The sequence below is a fragment of the Bacillus rossius genome, chromosome 6, assembly GCF_032445375.1.
Source record: "Bacillus rossius redtenbacheri isolate Brsri chromosome 6, Brsri_v3, whole genome shotgun sequence".
Classification (NCBI taxonomy): Eukaryota; Metazoa; Arthropoda; class Insecta; order Phasmatodea; family Bacillidae; genus Bacillus; species Bacillus rossius.
Genome location: NC_086334.1, coordinates 21,069,687 through 21,090,072, shown reverse-complemented (window position 1 = coordinate 21,090,072; position 20,386 = coordinate 21,069,687). Strand labels below are relative to the sequence as shown.

General features: G+C 35.2%; 1 protein-coding gene across 1 annotated transcript; it reads right to left on the bottom strand.

Moving 5' to 3' along the window:
- On the bottom strand, window positions 1–19,031 carry LOC134532824 (RNA-binding protein with serine-rich domain 1-A-like). Its single transcript, XM_063369738.1, has 7 exons — window positions 18,539–19,031; window positions 18,309–18,443; window positions 9,114–9,260; window positions 6,852–6,983; window positions 4,948–5,195; window positions 1,702–1,828; window positions 1–217 (listed from the first exon to the last, which is right to left on the bottom strand). Coding segments are annotated over exons 1-7 (927 nt in total). The 5' UTR covers window positions 18,541–19,031; the 3' UTR covers window positions 1–81.
- Window positions 19,032–20,386: the final 1,355 nt, after the last annotated feature.

The following is a 20,386-nucleotide window of genomic DNA, read 5'->3' as shown; positions in this document are numbered from 1 at the left end:
TGTGTTTTAAATGTTTATTTTTCCTATACAAAATTATTGAAAAAATTGTTGACTGTATAGAGACTGAAGGAAGCAAGGCAGTCAGCGGGAGCTGCTCGAACTGGACCTGCTGTAGCGACGTCTGCGCGCGGGACTGCGCGAGCGCGACCTGGTCCTCGGCCGTCGCCGAGGGGGCGGGGTCCTGCGGCGGGGCGGCGGCGGCGTGCGTCGCCGATACCTGCCCCACAGGAGTAACCACTCGTACAACCCCTGAACTCGAAACACATCACTTATATGCTGGCTGTCACACGGTTCCATTTAAAACACTCTTGTTACAAACGTACCATCTTTGTTCCCACACGTTTTTGGAAACCACTTGCAATCAGGCGATGTAATTGGAAATACAGGGTGAGTCTTTTTTTTAAAGAGATCCCGTGGAACATGAGTGAAATGAATGAGCGATTGAGTAAATACAATACGACAGTATGTACCGATTCAATGATTCGTTCTTTTCACACAAGTTCCATGGGGCCTCTTTCACAACTTGCCAATTTCTATGCCAGGTGTTGTAATTACTCATCTTGTCATCTACATACTAACATCAAATAAAAAGACATGTTGACAGAAATATACATTTTACTGTCCTCGCCACACAAGTTTCATTTAGGTTACAACAATGTGTACATAATTTATATTTCCAAGACATTTTCAACTATTCAAAGCTCAGTACCCACTGCAATTGTTCTGTACGTGTAATGAGTGATGGCCGTGATGTGCACCTTACAAAGCATGGTGAAGTTAACTGTTGCATAAGTGGCTTGTCACTGCACCACAGTGGTTACAGACACGTGTAGAAAGATGGAGTAAGGTGATGCAGTGATAAGACACTGCACTCCCTCTTCAGAGAACCCGGGTTGAAATCCCAGTCTGGCCATCCTAAAATGCTGGATTGAATTCCAACTGCAGGCGATGGCCAACTGCTCCCCCAATATCCCTCCCCTATGTTGTATTACTGTCTTTAATGACCTAGTACTCAACTACATGTTAAGGAAAAAAATTGTCAAATTAAAAAACAAAATTACCTCAGTGAAAGCAGTATCCTCAGGCTGTTACTTATATATGTGTATATTGTCTATTTGTCATCCAGTTCTGAGCTATATCTAGCTCATCGGGAAGTTAGTTTAAAACTAACTGCAAAATTTGTACCGAGCGTAAAGACAGACACAAAAGTGAGTTAATAAAGATGTAAAAACTACATGCACTACCCATAAACAGCGTTTCTTATGCCACTTAGTCCGGGGCTCCCTGAACCTTGGCACAGGCATGACAGATGAGAGGATTACACTTAGAAGAGGGAGAGGGGTTCCTTCCAGTTTCTCCTGCTTCTCTAAACTGCGGCTGCTGGTAGTCACCTCCTCTCTCTTCTCTCACTCCCTCGGGCAACCACTAAATATGTCACATTTTCAACTACAGCCAAAATGACTCAATTTTGTTTTAAAACTGGGGTCTGGTGTATTTAAATAATTTTCAAGTGCTATGCATGTAAACTGTGATTTCCACTCCATAAAGTCTTTTTCTTTAATTCATAACCACAAAGTTTAGGGTTGCATTATTTTTGGGTAAATAAAGTAAAATTGAAGTTGTTATTTCGTTCCAACTTTGAGCACATTATGAAACATGTTCAGAGCTGGTGTTCCATGTCTGGCTACAAACTACACGTACCTGGGGGGAGAGCGACCCCAGCGAGGCAACGGGCGGCGTACGGGTGGGGGACTCCTCCGCACCGGTGGGGGCCGAGGCTTGGGAATCAGCACTGGGGCAGCTGTGATCTCTTGGCCGTCAATCTGGCCTGCAGACACACAACACCTTAACCCCCATGCACGTTGCTCTGGCCACAAAATACATAAAACATTAAAACACTCTAAATCAATTTGAGAAGGAAAAGAGAACATTTGTAAGACATGAGTGTACTGCTTTCTTGCTGCATTGCATTTTTATTTCAAGCATTTCAATTATTTTGATATTTGATTTTTCGAATATCAAAACAAATATTTTATTATTCATATTTGATTCAATTTTGAATACTAACACTTCGAAAAACGAATATTCAGTCGTTTACGATTACAGGTGTGCAGAATCTCGAAAGCCTGCAAAAATTTCAGGATCACATAAGATGTTCTAATCAGGCGGGGACAAAATTTCCACAGGATTTACGTAATGTTTTAGCGTTATTTATGTGAAGTTTTTTGCTACATCTACCCACATATATTTTGAGAAGACTAACATATAAAATTATCTTCAGAAATATGGAATCTAATTGTATAGGGGAAAAAAACACTAATTGTAAAAGTAAAAAAAAGCACACAGCTAAATGTTTTTAATCAGTATTAATAACATATGAAAAATTTTAACTCACTTGATGACATCAACAAATTATACTTATGGTTACTTTTTTTGCCAACTGTAGTTAAGCACCTTACAAATGTCAAGAATAAGCAACACATGTGAAGAACATGAAATTTGAGTTTGTATATTTTGTTTATTTCCTAATCCAAATAAGCTTATTTAATTTTATATAAAACTATTCAGTTTATTATTACAGTAAAACCTCCATTAACGAATATTCTATTTAACGAAAAACCCCATACAACGAAATAAAATTTTGGTCCCGCCGAACCGCCATAAGATCAATGCTGTTTTAACCTCTAAATACCGAATTTTATTTGTTCCGAAATAGTGAAATTCCCTTTACAACGAACTGCCGCTATTGAAAAAACACGCAAAAATAAACATCTCCTACAAGACATCCACTAATTTTTTTGCATTCACTGCTTAAAAATACGTGCGTATAACCTTAAAATAATAAGCAACATCGCGGAAGGCAATAAATAAACAAAGCATCATGGATAACACACGTCGTGTATACATGCCACACTTTGTTCAAAATGGCGGGTACATTTAGCGCTAGTGGCGGAAACCTCTCGTACCATCGCTCTGGCAAGACGAACAACTAGTGTATTTTGCGTTTCTATGGTTAAAGATGCACACACGCAAATATTTTTAACTATGGTGTAGTACAATTTCCGTTTTTTCAGTTTACACTGTTGTTTATTTATTTCCACACGTAGTTACGGAAAACAACACGTTACTACTGTAAAATGAATTCTAATCCTAAAAAGCGGCGACAGATTAACGTTAAAATAAAATTAGAAATTTTAAATGCAGTTGATGAAAGTGGAAAAAAAAGTGATATAGCTAAACGTTTCGACATCCCGGCGTCTACACTTTCGACCATATTATCCAACCGGGAACAGATAGAAAACAACGCTTCTCTGGTAGGGACAAATCGAAAACGTGTGAAAGTATGTAAAAATGATGATTTGGAAAAGATACTTTTTGACTTGTTAATGGAGGCTAGGGCATCAAACATCAACAAAGGCATGCCAGGAAGCACTGGGGATGGGAATTGATAATTTCTAAGCAATGGTTGGCCATTAAACAAGTGTATTCTATGTACTTTTTCATGTTTAATTCCTCATATCGTATTAAACAGTCAGAAAGACAGTTCTAGCCATTTATGTGAAGCTTTATGGTGACTAGAAATTTATCGTGCGAAACCTCCATTTAACAAACCCCTTTACAACAAACACTACAAATTTTGGTCCCTTGAGATTTGTTAAATAGAGGTTTCACTGTACATATTTTAGAGCACAAAAATGCTGAGTTAAATCATTAAACAGAAACATATCAAATTACTGCCATAGCATTAGGAATAATACCTCTAGAAACGAACCACTTTTAACATAAATCAAATCATAAGTATAGAACTGCATTAATTACAAAATTATCTACTAGTCTTAACAGAGTTGAATGTGGGGCATTTCAAACTTTATAAAATATCACTACTGATTTTGTTCTGAACCATTACAAATTAATTTATTTACCGAAACACTGCAAATTACTACACGTTTACAGTTAATTTTATATTCGAAGTGAATTAGAAAACCACTGAACTGCCTCTAACACAAAATATTTAGGTGCAATTTTGTAACATAGTACATGGATTAAGAAAAAAAATATATACCGTATTTACTCGTGTATAGCGCGCCCTCGTGTATAGCGCGCACCACAATTTTGGAACAAATTCCAAAGAAAAAATATTTTTTTTCCCCATAAATAAATTTTAATAAAATTTTGTGGTACCTGTTAAGTAATTACTTATGAAACAATGATTATTTACAATGATGTGTGGTGATGTGTCAGGAAAATACTTAAATTAAATACTCTTCCACCTGAAAAAGCGAAACTTTTGTGGCATACTGTACCATCTGAAACGACAAGGGCAAGCTAACTCTGCTGTGTAGACGAAAGATAATGAAGCGCTGTATCGTCACAACTGGTACGATGAGTGAGAAGGGAGGGAGGGAGGCAGGCAGGAACAGGACTATAACCATCAAGTAACTTGACAGTTGACAGGACTAAACACCACCTCTCCCGTCACCGTTGCTAAGCTGGCGCCGACGACTAGATGACTCACCTCGCGCGCGCACGCGTGTGTGTGTGTGTGTGTGTGTATGTTTGTGAAAGAGAGGCCTTGTTGCTTGTGTGTATGCGTGGGGGCTGGCCAGAAAAAAAACACACCCGGCAGTTAACGACTACCACTCCTCCTTCCCACCCACCCCTTTTTTTTTTTTTCCGTGTATAGCGCGCATCCTTGATTTTTTTCCTTTACTTGAGGGAAAAAAGGGCGCGCTATACACGAGTATATACGGTATATGTGTGTGTGTTTGCCTGCTCATATATGATACACAACTGTCTCGAATGTGACAAAGTCAGCCAGACTGTGTCTCATATGTGAATGATGCAAGACGATCAGTTAAAAGACACTGATCTTATGAATTTTACCCATCAAAACATTATCATGTATGCCATTTGATGGAAAAAGCTGTAAAATGAATGAAGCTCTACCTCCATCCATGTGCTTCATGGCATTCTCTGCCTCATTTGGATTGCTGTATTCGATGTAGGCAAAGCCACGCCCCATCTCGGGGTGAAATCTGTCGGTGGAAAACTCTACAGCTTTCACCATGCCATATGCAGAGAAAATCTCGTACACATGATCACGAGTCACGTTGCGAGTGAGACGGCCCACATGAATTTTGACTGGCCGTGGCGTAGGAGAGCGTTCTTTACGCTTGCGTCGTGGAGATGGGGACCTGTTAACAAGAGACAAATCATTGTTGTTTTCAGCTCTATCCCAGGATTGGGACATTTCTACATACATGGAGAAAGTGTAAAACATTCTATGGAGTATTACATACAGCTATTGGTTATAATAAATACTATACACGTAAACATGAATGTATGAAGTAGGGGTGGACGGGATCCCGAAATTCGGGAAAAAAAACCATTCCAGAACTTCAGGAAAATAATTTTTCTCTTTGGGATAATACCTCGGGAAAACAAATTATTTTAAATAGTTAAAACCTTCGTCGTACTAATTTTTATATTATATTATTGCTCGCGCGAGAGGCGAGACGTGGAATGTTAGAAGAAAGATAAATGCGGGGGAGACAGACGGCAGCCAGTGTGTTTCCTGTGTGGAGAATAAGTGGCGTAGCTTTTTTTTTATGCTGGGTGAAGCGGCCTTTTTCTGTCAACCCACGGGAAAAGATAATTGCTTGAGCTGTCAAAATAAACATCGCTGCGGCAGTTAAAACAAGTCGAGGCGGGCGTGCATCCAGTCGGTCGCTGTGTATATCTACTCGAAAAACATAACATCTCAATTCATAACAAGATTCCTTATAACCTACACGTATTGCCGGATGTTTTCAGCCTGATCCATGCAAGTTCTTTAGCTGCGTTTTGAATGAAAACAACTGGCGGGCCAGTGTTGTGTCCTGTTTTGCGGACACATAAAGCTTTTATCAATTTGCTGAGTTTTAATATATTTTTACTCTCCTCATTAAAATGAAGCAGATAACGTGATTGTTAACAAGTACAAGCAGCGCACGGTACAGGGAGAGGGTGAGCCGACTACCATGTTCACACGCTGCTGCCGGAGGGTTTTTCCTGCGTTGTATTAGTAGTAATTAATATTTAATGGTATTTTATTTATTAAGTCATAATACACAAAATATACCAGATACATTTGGTTCCAAAAGTAAAAAAAAAATCCTGCATAAGTCATCAACAAGAGTTCACAAATTCAAGCCAGAAAATATACCAAATCGGACTTAGTGACATGGAATGGGGGTTGTCAAGCGCTGACAGCGGTAAACAGGAAGTGGTATCTATTTTTAGATATGCGCTGCCTACGACAGTACAGCACTCGGCAAGAGAAACGCAGTAACAAGCTACCGTACTCACCACAAGAAACTTATTTTCTGTCCGATTTTCTTCGGATTTTCGGCAATTTTTTCACGGTTCCTCGAAATCGGATTGTAATAGAGAGGTGGTCGCAATAAATGGGGTCGCAACAATAAGGTTTTACTGTATTTTTTATTTATATTTTTTGTTTGTTTTTCCTTTTTTGTGATTAGGACTATAAATGTGGATGGTTTATTAAAAAAAAAACTTAAAAATACGCACATTTTAAAAGTAAATATAATTTTCTGTACATCAAGCTGAGAGACAATTTACTGCTCTATCTCTTGCTCCCGCTCCAGCTCCCGATCTCGATCCCGATCCCGAAAATCTAATGTATTTCCCGACCGAATCCCGTCCCGAAGTAAAATTGCTATTCCCGTCCACCTCTAATATGAAGTATCAATTAAATTGGCAGTGAAGGAAGTAAATAGCTATTAAGAAAAATTAAATTTTTTGAAAGGGAAAACTCAAAAGAGTAAACTAGGCAATTTGAAGTATCTAACCTTGAACGAGGCTTAGGTTTTGTTGGCTTTTCTGGTTTGCGCTTCTTCTCTTCCTTCTCTTTCTCACGTTCTTTCTCCTTTGCCTTCTTCTGCTCTGGTGTTTTACTTTGACTCCGGCTGGGGCTGCCTGGCCTGTTTGCAACAGACATGTCATTCATTATACAAAACCCAACTCCCTTATTAAACAATATCAGAAATAAATAATAAATAAATTGTAGCTTTTTTTGTTAGTTTTATTGTTAAATTATAACAAGGTAAAAGTTGTTATAAAGTTTAAATTGCTAAGCCAAATAACTTTATTTAACATGAAAGTATTCTAATGATAAAAAAAATATTTGGATTTTAATTAACTGCTTGTCAAAAATAGTTTACAATTTTTTTTACTACAAAACCAATTGCTGATTATCTTAACTATTGTTCCCAGACAGTAAACAATTAAATTTTACGTCCAATCCCTAATCTGTTCCCATGTTAGTGAGCCTTGCGAGTTTTCCAATATTTAAAATTATTTATAAAAAAATTTTCCTGTTAAGTTACCAATTTATTTTACCCTTGGAAATTAAAAAAAAAAAACATGGCTGCATGGCCACCACACACATCAAGTGGAAATATCACACATAGAGGGATATGAAATTTTTAGGGTTCACATATTATTTAAAATACTTGATTAAAAATACACTACCACTATTGGATTATCATTCAATTAAATATTTAATGAGAAAACACTTTGTCATTTCCAACATAACTAAAAATGCAGCCATGAGCCTTGCTTCAAAAAAAATTAACTTGACAGTGAGGCTGAGTGGGCTCCCTCTCTACCATCAAATGCCCCACTCATGGGCATTGCACTGAGTTAACGTCTCGAATGACCATACCAGCCAAAGTTGGGAGATAAAATTTTTTGTTTTGTTTTAAAATTAACTAGTGAGAGGAGTGAATGAGTGAGTGTCTCTCATTCTCTCTCTGTCTCTCTATATATGTATGTATTAGTGTATTACACAATGTTATGTACATGATAACTCCTGCCATTATTCACAAATCACTCCCTAACTGATACATAAAATCTAATAGTGGAAAATCTAGGTTGTGTCTGTTAATTGTCAATATACAACCACAGGGGTAGAATTTGGAATGTTTTTTAAAAAACATAAAAATTGCTGGAATTCCTATAATATAGAAAATATCACATGCGTATGAACCTATTATAACTCATAGAAGAGTCATAACAAAATCCTTTGTCTGAATAAATTTGACCAACCGTAACTACAAGGGGTTGAAGAAACAAGGGTTAGAGGACAAAAAAATAAATAATTAAATAACTCTCTTCAAAGGCACAAAATCAAATTTGTTCAGATTGTTTGTAAATCTTATAATTTTTATATAAAACTTTTAGTCTGAAACCATTTTTGATTAGAAGAACCATTGATGCAAGGGGTTGAAAAAATGAGGGAGATAATTTAATTATAAAAAAATTCATAACTCCCTTAGTAGGTACACTATTAAATCCATTCAAAATGATTGTGTATCTTATAATTTTTATCTAAAATTTTGTCAGAAACAATTTTTTATAAGATGAACTATTGTTACGAGAGTTAAAAAAATAAAAGGGTAGAATTAAAAAAATAATAATTCATCATTTCTGTGCCAGGTACACTGTACAATCGGGGAATTTCCCCACAGAATAGGATGCTTTTTTTTTTAAATAATAAATTTATTTTATTTCCTCTTCTTTTTTTACTCTGACTACAATTCACTAAAAAAAATTTAATTTAAGGGAGGCATATTTAGCTGGTCATAATTTACAATTTATTCAGATCTTGATCAGTACATAATTTTTTGTTCATGTGAATCACAAGAAACATTAATGAGCAAACTATTATTGTTATTATAGAGTGGAATTAGACTGTCCGCTAAACAATATTATGAGATTCTACTTAAAAGCACAATATTTGGACGTAGTTATGCATAAAGGAACCAACCCACAATTTTTGTTATATTTTATTTGAAAATAAATTTAAAATAATACAAGGTTGATCGTACCGTCGTCGCTATTGTTATATCAGTATTTATACTAGACCATTAAAATAACACCCACATTATGATATCAGATACGAGAATTACAATATTTATAATTAACTTTAACTTCAAAATACTCAGAATAGGTTTCATGTGGGTTGGTTCCCTTTTTTGCATGACTACGTCCATTTAACAAAAAAACTTTAGTTCACGAAGGTCAGCGTGGTTGGCTATAGGGGCACTGACTTGCGCTTGACGCGGGCCTTGGAGGCGGAGCTGGAGGACGAGGAACCCGAGCTGCTGGAGGAGGAGCTGGAGCGGGAGCTGGAGCCCGAGCTGGAGCTGTGCGACGAGCTGGAGGCGCTGGACGAGCGCGAGCTGCTGCCCGACGAGCTGCAACACACCCGCCTCGCTCCTGCAGCCAACCTTCACCAGGGTCGCTCCGGCGCTCAGGAGGTGGTAACAAGAAGATGTGCAAAGAGTTGAATTTATAATATATTTCGGGGGCAAAACAACAAGTATCACAAACTCATAAGAACAAAAGCCACAACACAATGTTACAAAATCAAGAAATTGTTTTATTCCACCTACATAATTTTACAATAAATATTTAATGTTTCATAAACCAAAACCATGATTTCTAACATAACATTAAAACACAGGTTAAAAATAAGTTGTTACAAAAATTTATATATATATATGTATATATATTTTTTTTATTAGCACTCAAGCATTACATCTGCAATTCTTTCAACAAATTAGATTTTTTTTTTTTCCTTCTGCACACAGAACATGTTTGAGTGGAGGATTTACTAATGAGTACTAAAACGTGGGTCTCTTAAGAGTACCATTTCTAAATTTGTGAAAAAAATGTGCACGCCATTGTTTAAGTCACCTGAATTCAACACTTTGTTGGCAAACATCCACCCAAATATCCTTAATGTTTCTAAAAATAGAAGAAAGCTCACAATCATAAATTATTTGAAAGACCAAAATACAAACATAATCGAATGAAAAATGCTTTTCAACTTCTACAAAGTCTGTCAAACATCTCATAAATCGAGATGACGTAAATTGTCTTCATCATTTAAACAACAAAATAAAATCTGAGCACACAATTTTTGGTACGTATATAAAATTCATGAAAGATTGCTATCAAGAAAACATTAACACTTAACAACGGAAACATCCTGACAGATGCAGGGGACATTGCAAATTGCTTTGGAAACTACTCTGAAAACATTTAGCCTCAACTACTACTAAACCTATGTTTCCAAATGCTCTATCTCGGCAATTATTGATCTAACCCATAATTACATGAGAGATTTTGGTCTTTAGGTTATCAGGAATTAAAAACCTCAACTCAATATTAGCAAATTGAATCAATGTTGTACCAAAAATCTTCATCATTAAAAGGTGTGCCTCAGCCTTTGCACCAATGTTAACTCATGTATCACAGGATCAAGCCAATAGGATCAAGCCTTCAGGATCCAGGGATGAACTTCAATATATGAAATGAAAGAATTAGTGTATTTTTTAATCTTCATAGTTGGCTACAGTTGTGCTAAACAAAGAGATACACTATCAACAGTAAACAATGAATTGTGGCGGCAATGTGAAAACACAGGTATTGTAATGTAAGCTTTAAACTGTTATTTTTCACAAACCAGAAGGAATTAAGAAACCATACCTTCAGAGTAAATTTAAGGACGAGTAGTGTGTAAAAACCATGTTTTCCGATTTTTTCTTTCCGTTCAAAAAAGCTGCTATGTCCAATAATTACCTCCAAAAGTTGTTTTTTCTATTCACCCATTAAAAATTTCCTACAGAATTCTGAGAAACTAACATTTATAGTTGAGGTGTATTAACGTTAGACTATCAATAACGCCATGATTACCTGATAGACAAAAGCCTTTGAGTAACATAAGATGGTAAATATGTAGTGTACGGATTATCGTCAAATTTTTTTTTTTAAATCTGAAATAACTTTCATTATATGCTCTTTTACGTCCTCTTTTCATTACAGCCTGCGGAGATAAGAAATTCCAAATACTTTAGGAGATATCGAATTTTTTAATTTTCATCCTGCGACCTCATGCGGCCCTCACAATTGTTGCTTGTTTACGAGTATGATTTTTTTTTTCGCGACGTAGGTTAACGACTACATCATTTTCTACTTTTGGCAAAGGAATTGTAACCACCTCTAACTTAGGTGAGTTTTTAACATTTCAAATTTTAATGTTTTATTTTTTGTTGCGCAAGTAATAAGTAAAAAGAAAATTACGTGAGTTCCTACTGTTCATCCTTTGTCCAGGTTTAATAGGTCAGGTCAGCTACATTATAAATATACTTTAAAACTATACAACCATTAAAATTAATTTTATTATTTTTAATGTTCGTTCAGTTTCAAAGTATTTATAATGTAGCTGACCTGACCTAATATACCTTTGTCCCGTTTTGTTAGGTGAGGTCAGTTACATTATAAATACTTAAAACTATACAACAAGTAATATTAATTGATATTATTTTTAATTTCAGTTTATTTTGAAGTATTTATTATGTAACTAACCTTACCAAATGGAAAATTTCTGTTATTTAGGGGCCATTCCATACCAAAATGAGCCTAAGTGCAAAAAATTTAAAGAAATTATAAACAATGTTTATTCACGTAATAAGTTACTGTAGAAAAAAGTTTCACAGTCCATTGTCCAAAAAAATTATTATGATTCATTAATTATTTCTTTTGTTTTCTACAGTTTAACTTTGTCTATCTGTGTGGGGAATCAAGAGTAAAATTGTTCATTAAGTTGGCAATATTGTTTTTAATATTGATAATCAGTTGATGCCTTTGATTTTAGTGCAGTGACCTTGTTGAAAGTTTATACTTTACTGCAGCATTCTCAATAATAGTAAGATAATTAAAATTGCTTCAATATAGCTTAAGTTTATTTTGATATCATCTGTGTAACACCCGTTACCAAAAACATATAAAAGTTTACATAATAACTAAACCATAACACTTATAAAATTAATGTCTAACAAATGTGAGGTCATGTCTCTCAGTAGCATTTTGATTACCAAAGAAAATATTAATATTGAAATTTAAGGAGTAAAAATATGGTAACGGGTGTTACGTAGCATTGGTAACGGGTGTTACGTAGCATTGGTAACGGGTGTTACAAGCGCTATTAACATGTTGATTTTGTGTACAGAAATTGTTCAGGTACCATATTATTGTACTGGAAAACAAAAACTTAACGAAAAAGAATTTTGTAGATGTGTTATGAAACCAATTCTTGTTTTAAATGGTTAGTTGGAATTTTACCTGCCAAACTGTCCAACAATAACTGCCTCAAACTTTCACAAGCTATTTAAATTATAAATGTAATTATAGTAAAGTAGCTTACCTTGGATTATTTTAAGTAATATGTGTAAAAGAAAGTGTAACACTCTCCTGGCTGTGTATGCCAAAGTTGTGTGTTTAAATTATAAATATAGTTTAAAAAACTAAGGAGACATGCTTTTAAAGATTATCAAACTAAAAAGTAAAAAATAGTTTTAAAATTTAATTTCTGACAATAGTATATAAGCAATACTAGTACCTATAAATGAGAAAAAAGCTTGAGGCGCTTTGTGCCATATTTTTTGTATATTAAGCGCCCCATGCTTTTTTCTCATTTATACTAGTATTGTTTATATACTATTGTCAGAAATTAAATTTTAAAATTATTTTTTACTTTTTAGTTTGATAATCTTTAAAAGCATGTTTCCTTAGTTTTTTAAACTATATTTATTTTTAACTTTTTAGTTTGATATTCTTTAAAAGCATGTTTTTTTTAGTTTTTTAAACTATATTTATTTTTAACTTTTTAGTTTGATATTCTTTAAAAGCATGTTTTTTTAGTTTTTTAAACTATATTTATGTATAATTATCATAGGGAAATGAGTTACCGACACTACCTATTACCATCTGAGATAACTATTTGGAGTTGCAACGTCACAAAGAAATGGTAAAGTCTCTCCGAATCATTTACAGTTAGATGTATGGATATAATCTTAGAATTTACCGGAAAAAAAAACTTTTTTTTTTCGGCGTGGCCGTGAGTAGAACCCACGATCGCTATATCCGAACGCTGACGTCACAGAAGTCGCGCGCCTTAGACCACTTTTTTTTTTTTTTTTTTTTAAAGATGGATGGCACACTGGCAAGTTTTGACAGTCACCAGTGTGCCAACAATCTCCCCCCCCTTAATGTGGTAGTTTTTAAGTCACCCCGAGTCATTGTGGAATAGTAGTGTTGGTTGAAGGTTGTTAGTAAGACAATACAAATTACACCCATGTCTTACCCGGGATTCGAACCCGGAGCCCCCGCACCGTAGCCCGGTGGGCCGTCGACTGCGCTACGGAGGCCGACTCCGCTCGGCTAACAAACGCATTGAAATTGGTGGGACATTTTATGGTGATGAGCCACTCACTCTTAGTCGAAAGAGTTACAGACGGACAGACAAACATACAGGTGAAGCTAATATAAAGCACAAAAGCATGTAAAAAAACATTTTTTTTTCGGTGTGACCGGAAGTAGAACCCACGATTGCTGAATCCGAAAGCTGACGTCACAGAAGTCGCGCGCCTTAGACCGCTCGGCTAACGAACGTAATGAAATTGGTGGGACATTTTACAGTCATGAGCCACTCACTCTTAGTTGAAAGAGTTACAGACGGACAGACAAACATACAGGTGAAGCTAATATAAAGCATGTAAAAATAGTTAAGCAAGCTGAAAGGCTAGCACAGAGGAAGGAACAATTGAAACTGGTAAAAGTATGTGCTTTACAAGAAAAGAAAACTTAGTCGAAAGAGTTACAGACGGACAGCCAAACATACAGGTGAAGCTAATATAAAGCATGTAATAATATAAAGCATGTAAAAATAGTTAAGCAAGCTGAAAGGCTAGCACAGAGGAAGGAACAATTGAAACTGGTAAAAGTATGTGCTTTGCAAGAAAAGAAAACTTAGTCGAAAGAGTTACAGACGGACAGACAAACATACAGGTGAAGCTAATATAAAGCATGTAAAAACTAGGTAGTAACATGAAACTTCTTTTTCATGTCTTGTCTGTAGTCCTTAATACCTCTTAGTTTATTTTGCTGGGAACACTTTAATATAATATCTACAGTCAAACGACATGTGTGGATGACAGTAAAAGGAGACAGAAGAATTCACATTGAAACTGCTAGATTTCATTCCATGATCACGTAAACAGGAAAGTTACTGGAATAGAAAGTTTTTATGTTGACAAGACAGAGGTGTTACAGAATGAAACTGTACTAAATAACTACTGGAAAAGTGTTTTTCCAATTCCACAAATACAAGCAAGTCATCACTTCAGGGTGTACGATTTTAATAACATTCTAGTTGGGAAGACCTCATCAAGTTTGATGCCAAAAGTTACGATTAGAGCTGAAATTGATGAATCTGATTTTGAACCATCTGTATCTGTGTTGACAGAGATTGGGTGTCGTCTCCATTACAATGATGTGTACTCAGATTCAGACAGTGAGGACAATCCTGAAAGTTGCCAGAATATAGAAACTTTTCCTATTGCTAGCCCAGGAGATATACAGTCTGGTATGTTTTTTCTAATAAATGTTCCAAGCTTGCGAGGTCACAATAATTCAGAAGGAACGGTATATAGATATGCTGCAGTTTCTCAAGGAAGCGTAGATGATGAAAAGTGTTTGTCAGTGATGTTTTTGAAATCTTGTGGACCAGACAAAACTGTCTTTATTGCTGATGATGGAAACATTACATATGTACATTTCAATCAAGTAATTAGTAAATTACCAAACCCAAACGTACAGCCAAAGGGTATTTTCACAATTCTGTACAAATTTAAAAAAAAAGTAGATGTGTTTGAAAGAGTTTAGGTAGACATTTACTTGTAGTAATAAGTCAGTTTATAGTTCCGTTTTGCTATAGTGTAATTTTTAATGGAAACTTGAGCAAGTCGTCAGTGATATTTCAGAAATCTTGTGAATTAGGCTAATGAAAAATTTAATTAGGAGGATATTATATGTGTTCATTTAATTTAAGTACTTAATTAGTAAATAACCCAACCAACCAAACAGTATACATACACAATGAAACAATGATGTTGAAATTTGGAAATTATTAGATATAAGTTATGTTTAAAAAAATGAGTAGATGTATATAAATATATTTATTTTAAGCTGTGAGAACTAAAAGTAAATATATATATATGCTTATTTTGAAATTAAACATATTTTTTAGCAAATAGACAAGTTACACCTTACTTTTATTTCATTATTTTGTCATCTTGGACCTACAATTTGGACAATATCCATGGGTACTTAGGATGTGTAACACCCGTTACTAACCTTGTAACACCCGTTACTTTATTATTTTACTAATGGATTGGTTAATAGTTTGTCTACAAACAACTTCTTGACATCAGTGTGAAGCCTATAAGCTTGGCTTGGATTCATAATTTTTTTCCAATTTTTTTTTAATTTCAGTTCACAGAGTTTTGAGATTAATCACTCTGATCTAAAGTAAGATGTCCATTTGCTGTAACACCCGTTACCATTTTTTCCATACTTTATTTTGCATTTGATATGCTAATAAACTGCTTCTACAGCAATACTTATATTCATTTTGCAAAGTGCTATTAACAGGTATGTTAAATGATTTCTTAACATTTTTAGTTTATTTAATATTGACTTTTTTTGTTGTCCGGACGTAACACCCGTTACTATGGAATGCCTGTTAGGCATTCACGCACACACGGCAAAATATAAAATGGCGAAGGTCGAATGATTACATATGTCTTGTATTGCAAAATAATAACGGCGATATCTCCAAAAGTAATTGGAATTTCTTATCTCCGCAGGCTGTAATGATAAGAGGACGTAAAAGAGCATATAAAGAGTTATTTCAGATTTTTAAAAATTTTTTTGACGATAATCCGTAAACTACATATTTACCCATAAGATATATTGAACTTCAAATTTAATTTACCATTTAATTTAAGCATAGGTAGTTGTATTTAAGTATCTATGTTGTGCTTTTAACCCACCAAAGTTACATGAGGGAAAGTAATGGGGCATATTGAAAAGTATTTGTTAAAAGTAGGCTTCTGACTTGTATCTGATTAGCTACTACTTTTGTAAGTGTGGTATTATAAGAAAATAGTTTTGTAAGTAATCTAACATGTGTTTTTAAGATTTCAACTTAAAGACTGGTTCATTTAGGTAGTCTGTACAGAACGCAGCCACAGACAGTGACATAAATTTATGTTGTGCTATAATAGTGTATACGAGAATTGGTAAATATTTACTTGGGCGGTATTTCCGAAAAAAAATGTTAAAAATCTGAAAATACCTTTATTTTATGGTCTTCAACTTCCTCTTTACATTAAAAGTGGCGGAGGTAAGAAATTCCAAATACTTTAGGAGATATCGAATTTTTAATTTTCATCATATGTAGTTGAGCGATATTTCCGAAAATAAATGTTAAAAATCCGAAAATACCTTTATCATATGCTCTTCAACTTCCTCTTTTCATTAAAAGCGGCGGAGATAAGAAATTCCAAATACTTTAGGAGATATCGAATTTTTTAATTTTGCAATACAAGACCTGTGGAACCATTCGAGCGGCGCCATTTTCGTTATTTTGCCGTGTGTACGTGAATACGTGAATCGTGAATGCGTAATTAATAAAATGGTTGATTAGGTCAGGTCAGTTACATTATTAATACTTTCAAACAAAGCCGACATTAAAAATTATTTTGTGAATTAATTTTAATGGCTGTTTAGTTTTAAAATATTTATAATGTAACTGACCTGGCCAAACAAACCCGGACAGAGGGTGAACAGTAAACTAAAATGGTCGATTAGGTCAGGTCAGTTACATTATAAATACTTTCAAACTAAGGTGATATTAAAAATAATGTGAATTAATTTTAATTATTCTTTAGTTTTAAATTATTTATAATGTAACTGACCTTACCTAACGAACCCGTAACAAAGGATGTACAGTAACAACTCACATAAATTTTTTTGTTACTTATTACTTGCGCAACAATATCAAAATAACAAATAAGACTTTAAAATTAGAAACGTTAAAAACTCACCTAAGTTGGAGGCGGTAATTAAACACCGTTTTAAACAATAATTGAACTAAATAATCACGTATTAGTTCATTTGAATTCTGGCCTATCACGAACAATCACGTGACATCATTATCCAATAAAAAAATAGATACTCGTACGTAAACAAGAAACAATGGTGCACGCACGCCACAGGAATGCGCTGGTTTTGTGCTGAAATTTAAAAATTCTATATCTCCTAAAGTATTTGGAATTTCTAATCTCCGCCGCTTTTAATGAAAAGAGAAATTTGAAGAGCATATAATAAAGGTATTTTCGGATTTTTAACATTTTTTTTCGCAAATACCGCTCAACTATATAAGAAGAAATTTAAAAATTCGATATCTCCTAAAGTATTTGGAATTTCTAATCTCCGCCGATTTTAATGTAAAGAGGAAGTTGAAGAGCATAAAATAAAGGTATTTTCGGATTTTTAACATTTTTTTTTCGGAAATACCGCCCAAGTAAATATTTCCCCGAGAATTTTTTCCACGAGAGAACCCCCGATTGCTGACGCCCCCTTAATGTGCACTTGATAACAGTTGCAACATAGAAATAAAGTGTATCCAAGACAGTTTCAAAAAGAGAGGGGCTTTAATGTCGATATATGTTACAGCCTTAGCCCAGACTCTTTCCACCTAATTTGTTTCATACTTCAAGTGGATATTAAAAAATTATTTATAACATTCACTTAAAACAGAAAACAAATGTGGGTACAAAAAAACTCTTGGCCACTGTCATAACGTACTAATAATAAAGTCCCTATCTTAAAAAAAAGTCTCAGCTATGTTATATTCCTAAGGATCTCAGGAGAACCACAGGATCAAGTTGTAGCTAGACATAAATAAAAGAGTAGGGCAGCAATAACAATAAAGACAATCCCTCGTGGAAAAAGGTTTCAGCTATGCTATTACAACACAAACAAACTTACATCAGTATATTTACTTTCGAGGATTTTAAAATTGCAGTAAATACCACTTTATACCTATCCAGACCATTTTCATTATTAATGAAATACCCCACTTGACATAGTAATGTAGATACACCCCATGTATAAATACTTTACAAATTAATTAAATGAATCAAATCACAAAAGTAAAGGAAAGCTTTTTTTTTTATCAGACGCCAAAATAGAAATTAACGTAGTCTATATAACACGATACTGTGCGTAACATATCTTTGGTATTTTATTGTATACTAGAATATTATCATTTCCCAGGCATAACCAAACAAGATTACTTCTAATCCCTATTATATTAGATATCGTGTATATACCTTCTGCTGCTACTACTAGAGGAAGAAGCTGCTTTTTTCTTCTTATCACGAGTCTTTTCTTTTTTGTTCTCTTTATCACCGGCATCAGAATCAGAATCGCTTTTGGCGTTATTAACTTCTCGTTTATTTCTAGCCCTGAAAAATTTAACATGGGTTAGAAACTATATTAAAACATAAAATAATTCAAAGGATTACCGACCGGTTACATTACCTATTACAAATAAACTTACATCTTTAGGCGTGATCTCTTTCAATAAGCACTACAAACGTTACCTACGTACAAAACAAAAGTTTCTGTAGATGTTCAAAAACAACTAATAAACTGTTTTCATTTTAATACACTAATTTTCCAGATAAGCCATTAAAATACCAAGACCACACAAACCACAAACACAAACCAAGCTACACCACAGAATAACCAACAAAACATAAGTTTCATTACTCAAATCTTAGAATAAAAACGTAAAAATATTATTACTTGTAGAAGGGCTAATAATTATTTTAAATAAAACCACATATTTTACACATTTAGAATGCAAAAACCTTATAAAATGTTTATCTTTTATTATTCAAACTATGGCTTAAGTTATAGTTAATGTTAAAAATTATACACACACAAACACACACACACACACACTATGGCTTAAGTTATAGTAAATGTTAAAAATTATACACACACGCACCCACATACCCACACACACACACACACACACACACACACACGCACACACACACACACACACGCACACACACACACACACACACGCACACACACATATATATATTTGTGTGTGTGTGTGTGTGTGTGTTTGTGTGTGTGTGTTTTTTTTTCCTAAGACGATAGTGAACAGCAATACTCGCTTAGTCTAACTTAGACCGAGCTATGTCGGGACGCAATAGTTCGGTCCTTAAGGCGGCCAGAGGTTTCCTAATCCATGTATTTTTTTCTTTAACGTATCACCAACACGACCACATGATTATATGCCTGTGCGAGTGTCGGCCTGAACTACCTGTTACATGCACTAATGGGCTAACTACCCATGCATGTATGTGTTCCCAGGGGTTCGTATAGGAGCGGCTCGCACAGCTTTACACTACACGCCACACCCGAGTTTAACTAGGTCACTTGAAATTACAGCACACCGACAAGCCTCTATTACACACCAACACGACACTACATCACACCAATTTAGGGGCGTAGCCAGGGGGGGTTTTAGGGGTTCAACTCCCCCCCCCCCTTTAATTAATTTCTTATTCATCACTTAAACAAATTTCATAGTAAAATTAATAAAAATCTTACCATTAAATTATTTAAATTTAAGTATCGAAAACTGCTAAAATAGCACTATTTTACACCTTAAAATCCAAATTTTCCCAGGGTTGGGGGGGGGGGGGGGCATGCTTCTTAACACCCCCCATACACAAATCCTGGCAACGCCACTGCGCCAAATAGTCGATCTAACTCCCCCGCCAAATTAGGTACACGTAACTTTTATAACAAGCCTACCAGCACACACACAGGCTCGTGTGCCAAACCTATCCCACAAGACACGCACACCCGCCGTCGATTCGAATGATTCTTCACCAGTGTGGGGTGCACCTGAATTACTATGCACTTAGCGAGTTATAGAAACTTCGGTTTCTGGCCTCGCCCACGCTTACTGCCCCAGATGGCAATATGATGAATCGGCGGCGGCGGCAATGATGGTGAAGTTGCTAGTCTAGAACGCGGGCATTGTGGGTCAGGGCAGTTAGATACAGTGCACTGAACGACCATCAGGTCAATTATTACCCATGCAATAGTAGATCCAAAGATTTTTAATTTTAGTCAATGCAAGCAACAATTTATAAAAACAGAGTAACTTGACGACAGTCGTAGTGCCCTCCTAGGCTTAGAGGCCATTTCTGCCCATCGCTGGGTACCTGAGGGGGCTACCTTCCCCCCTAACCACGTAGTGTGGTGCAGTGAGTGCTCCGTGCTAGGGACGCACCCACGTGCGCCCTAACTTCGCTTCTGGACTGCTCAAGGACGGACATCTCTGCATAATCATTTGTAAATAACTTAACTTGTAATTGTG

What these genes read in the sequence shown, in the direction of transcription:
- LOC134532824 (XM_063369738.1), bottom strand. An exon ending in AAACCTAAGCCTCGTTCAAG is followed by an intron (nt 5,196 to 6,851) that starts GTTAGATACTTC and finishes TCTTGTTAACAG; the next exon opens with GTCCCCATCTCCACGACGCA. An exon ending in CATGAAGCACATGGATGGAG is followed by an intron (nt 1,829 to 4,947) that starts GTAGAGCTTCAT and finishes GTGTGTCTGCAG; the next exon opens with GCCAGATTGACGGCCAAGAG.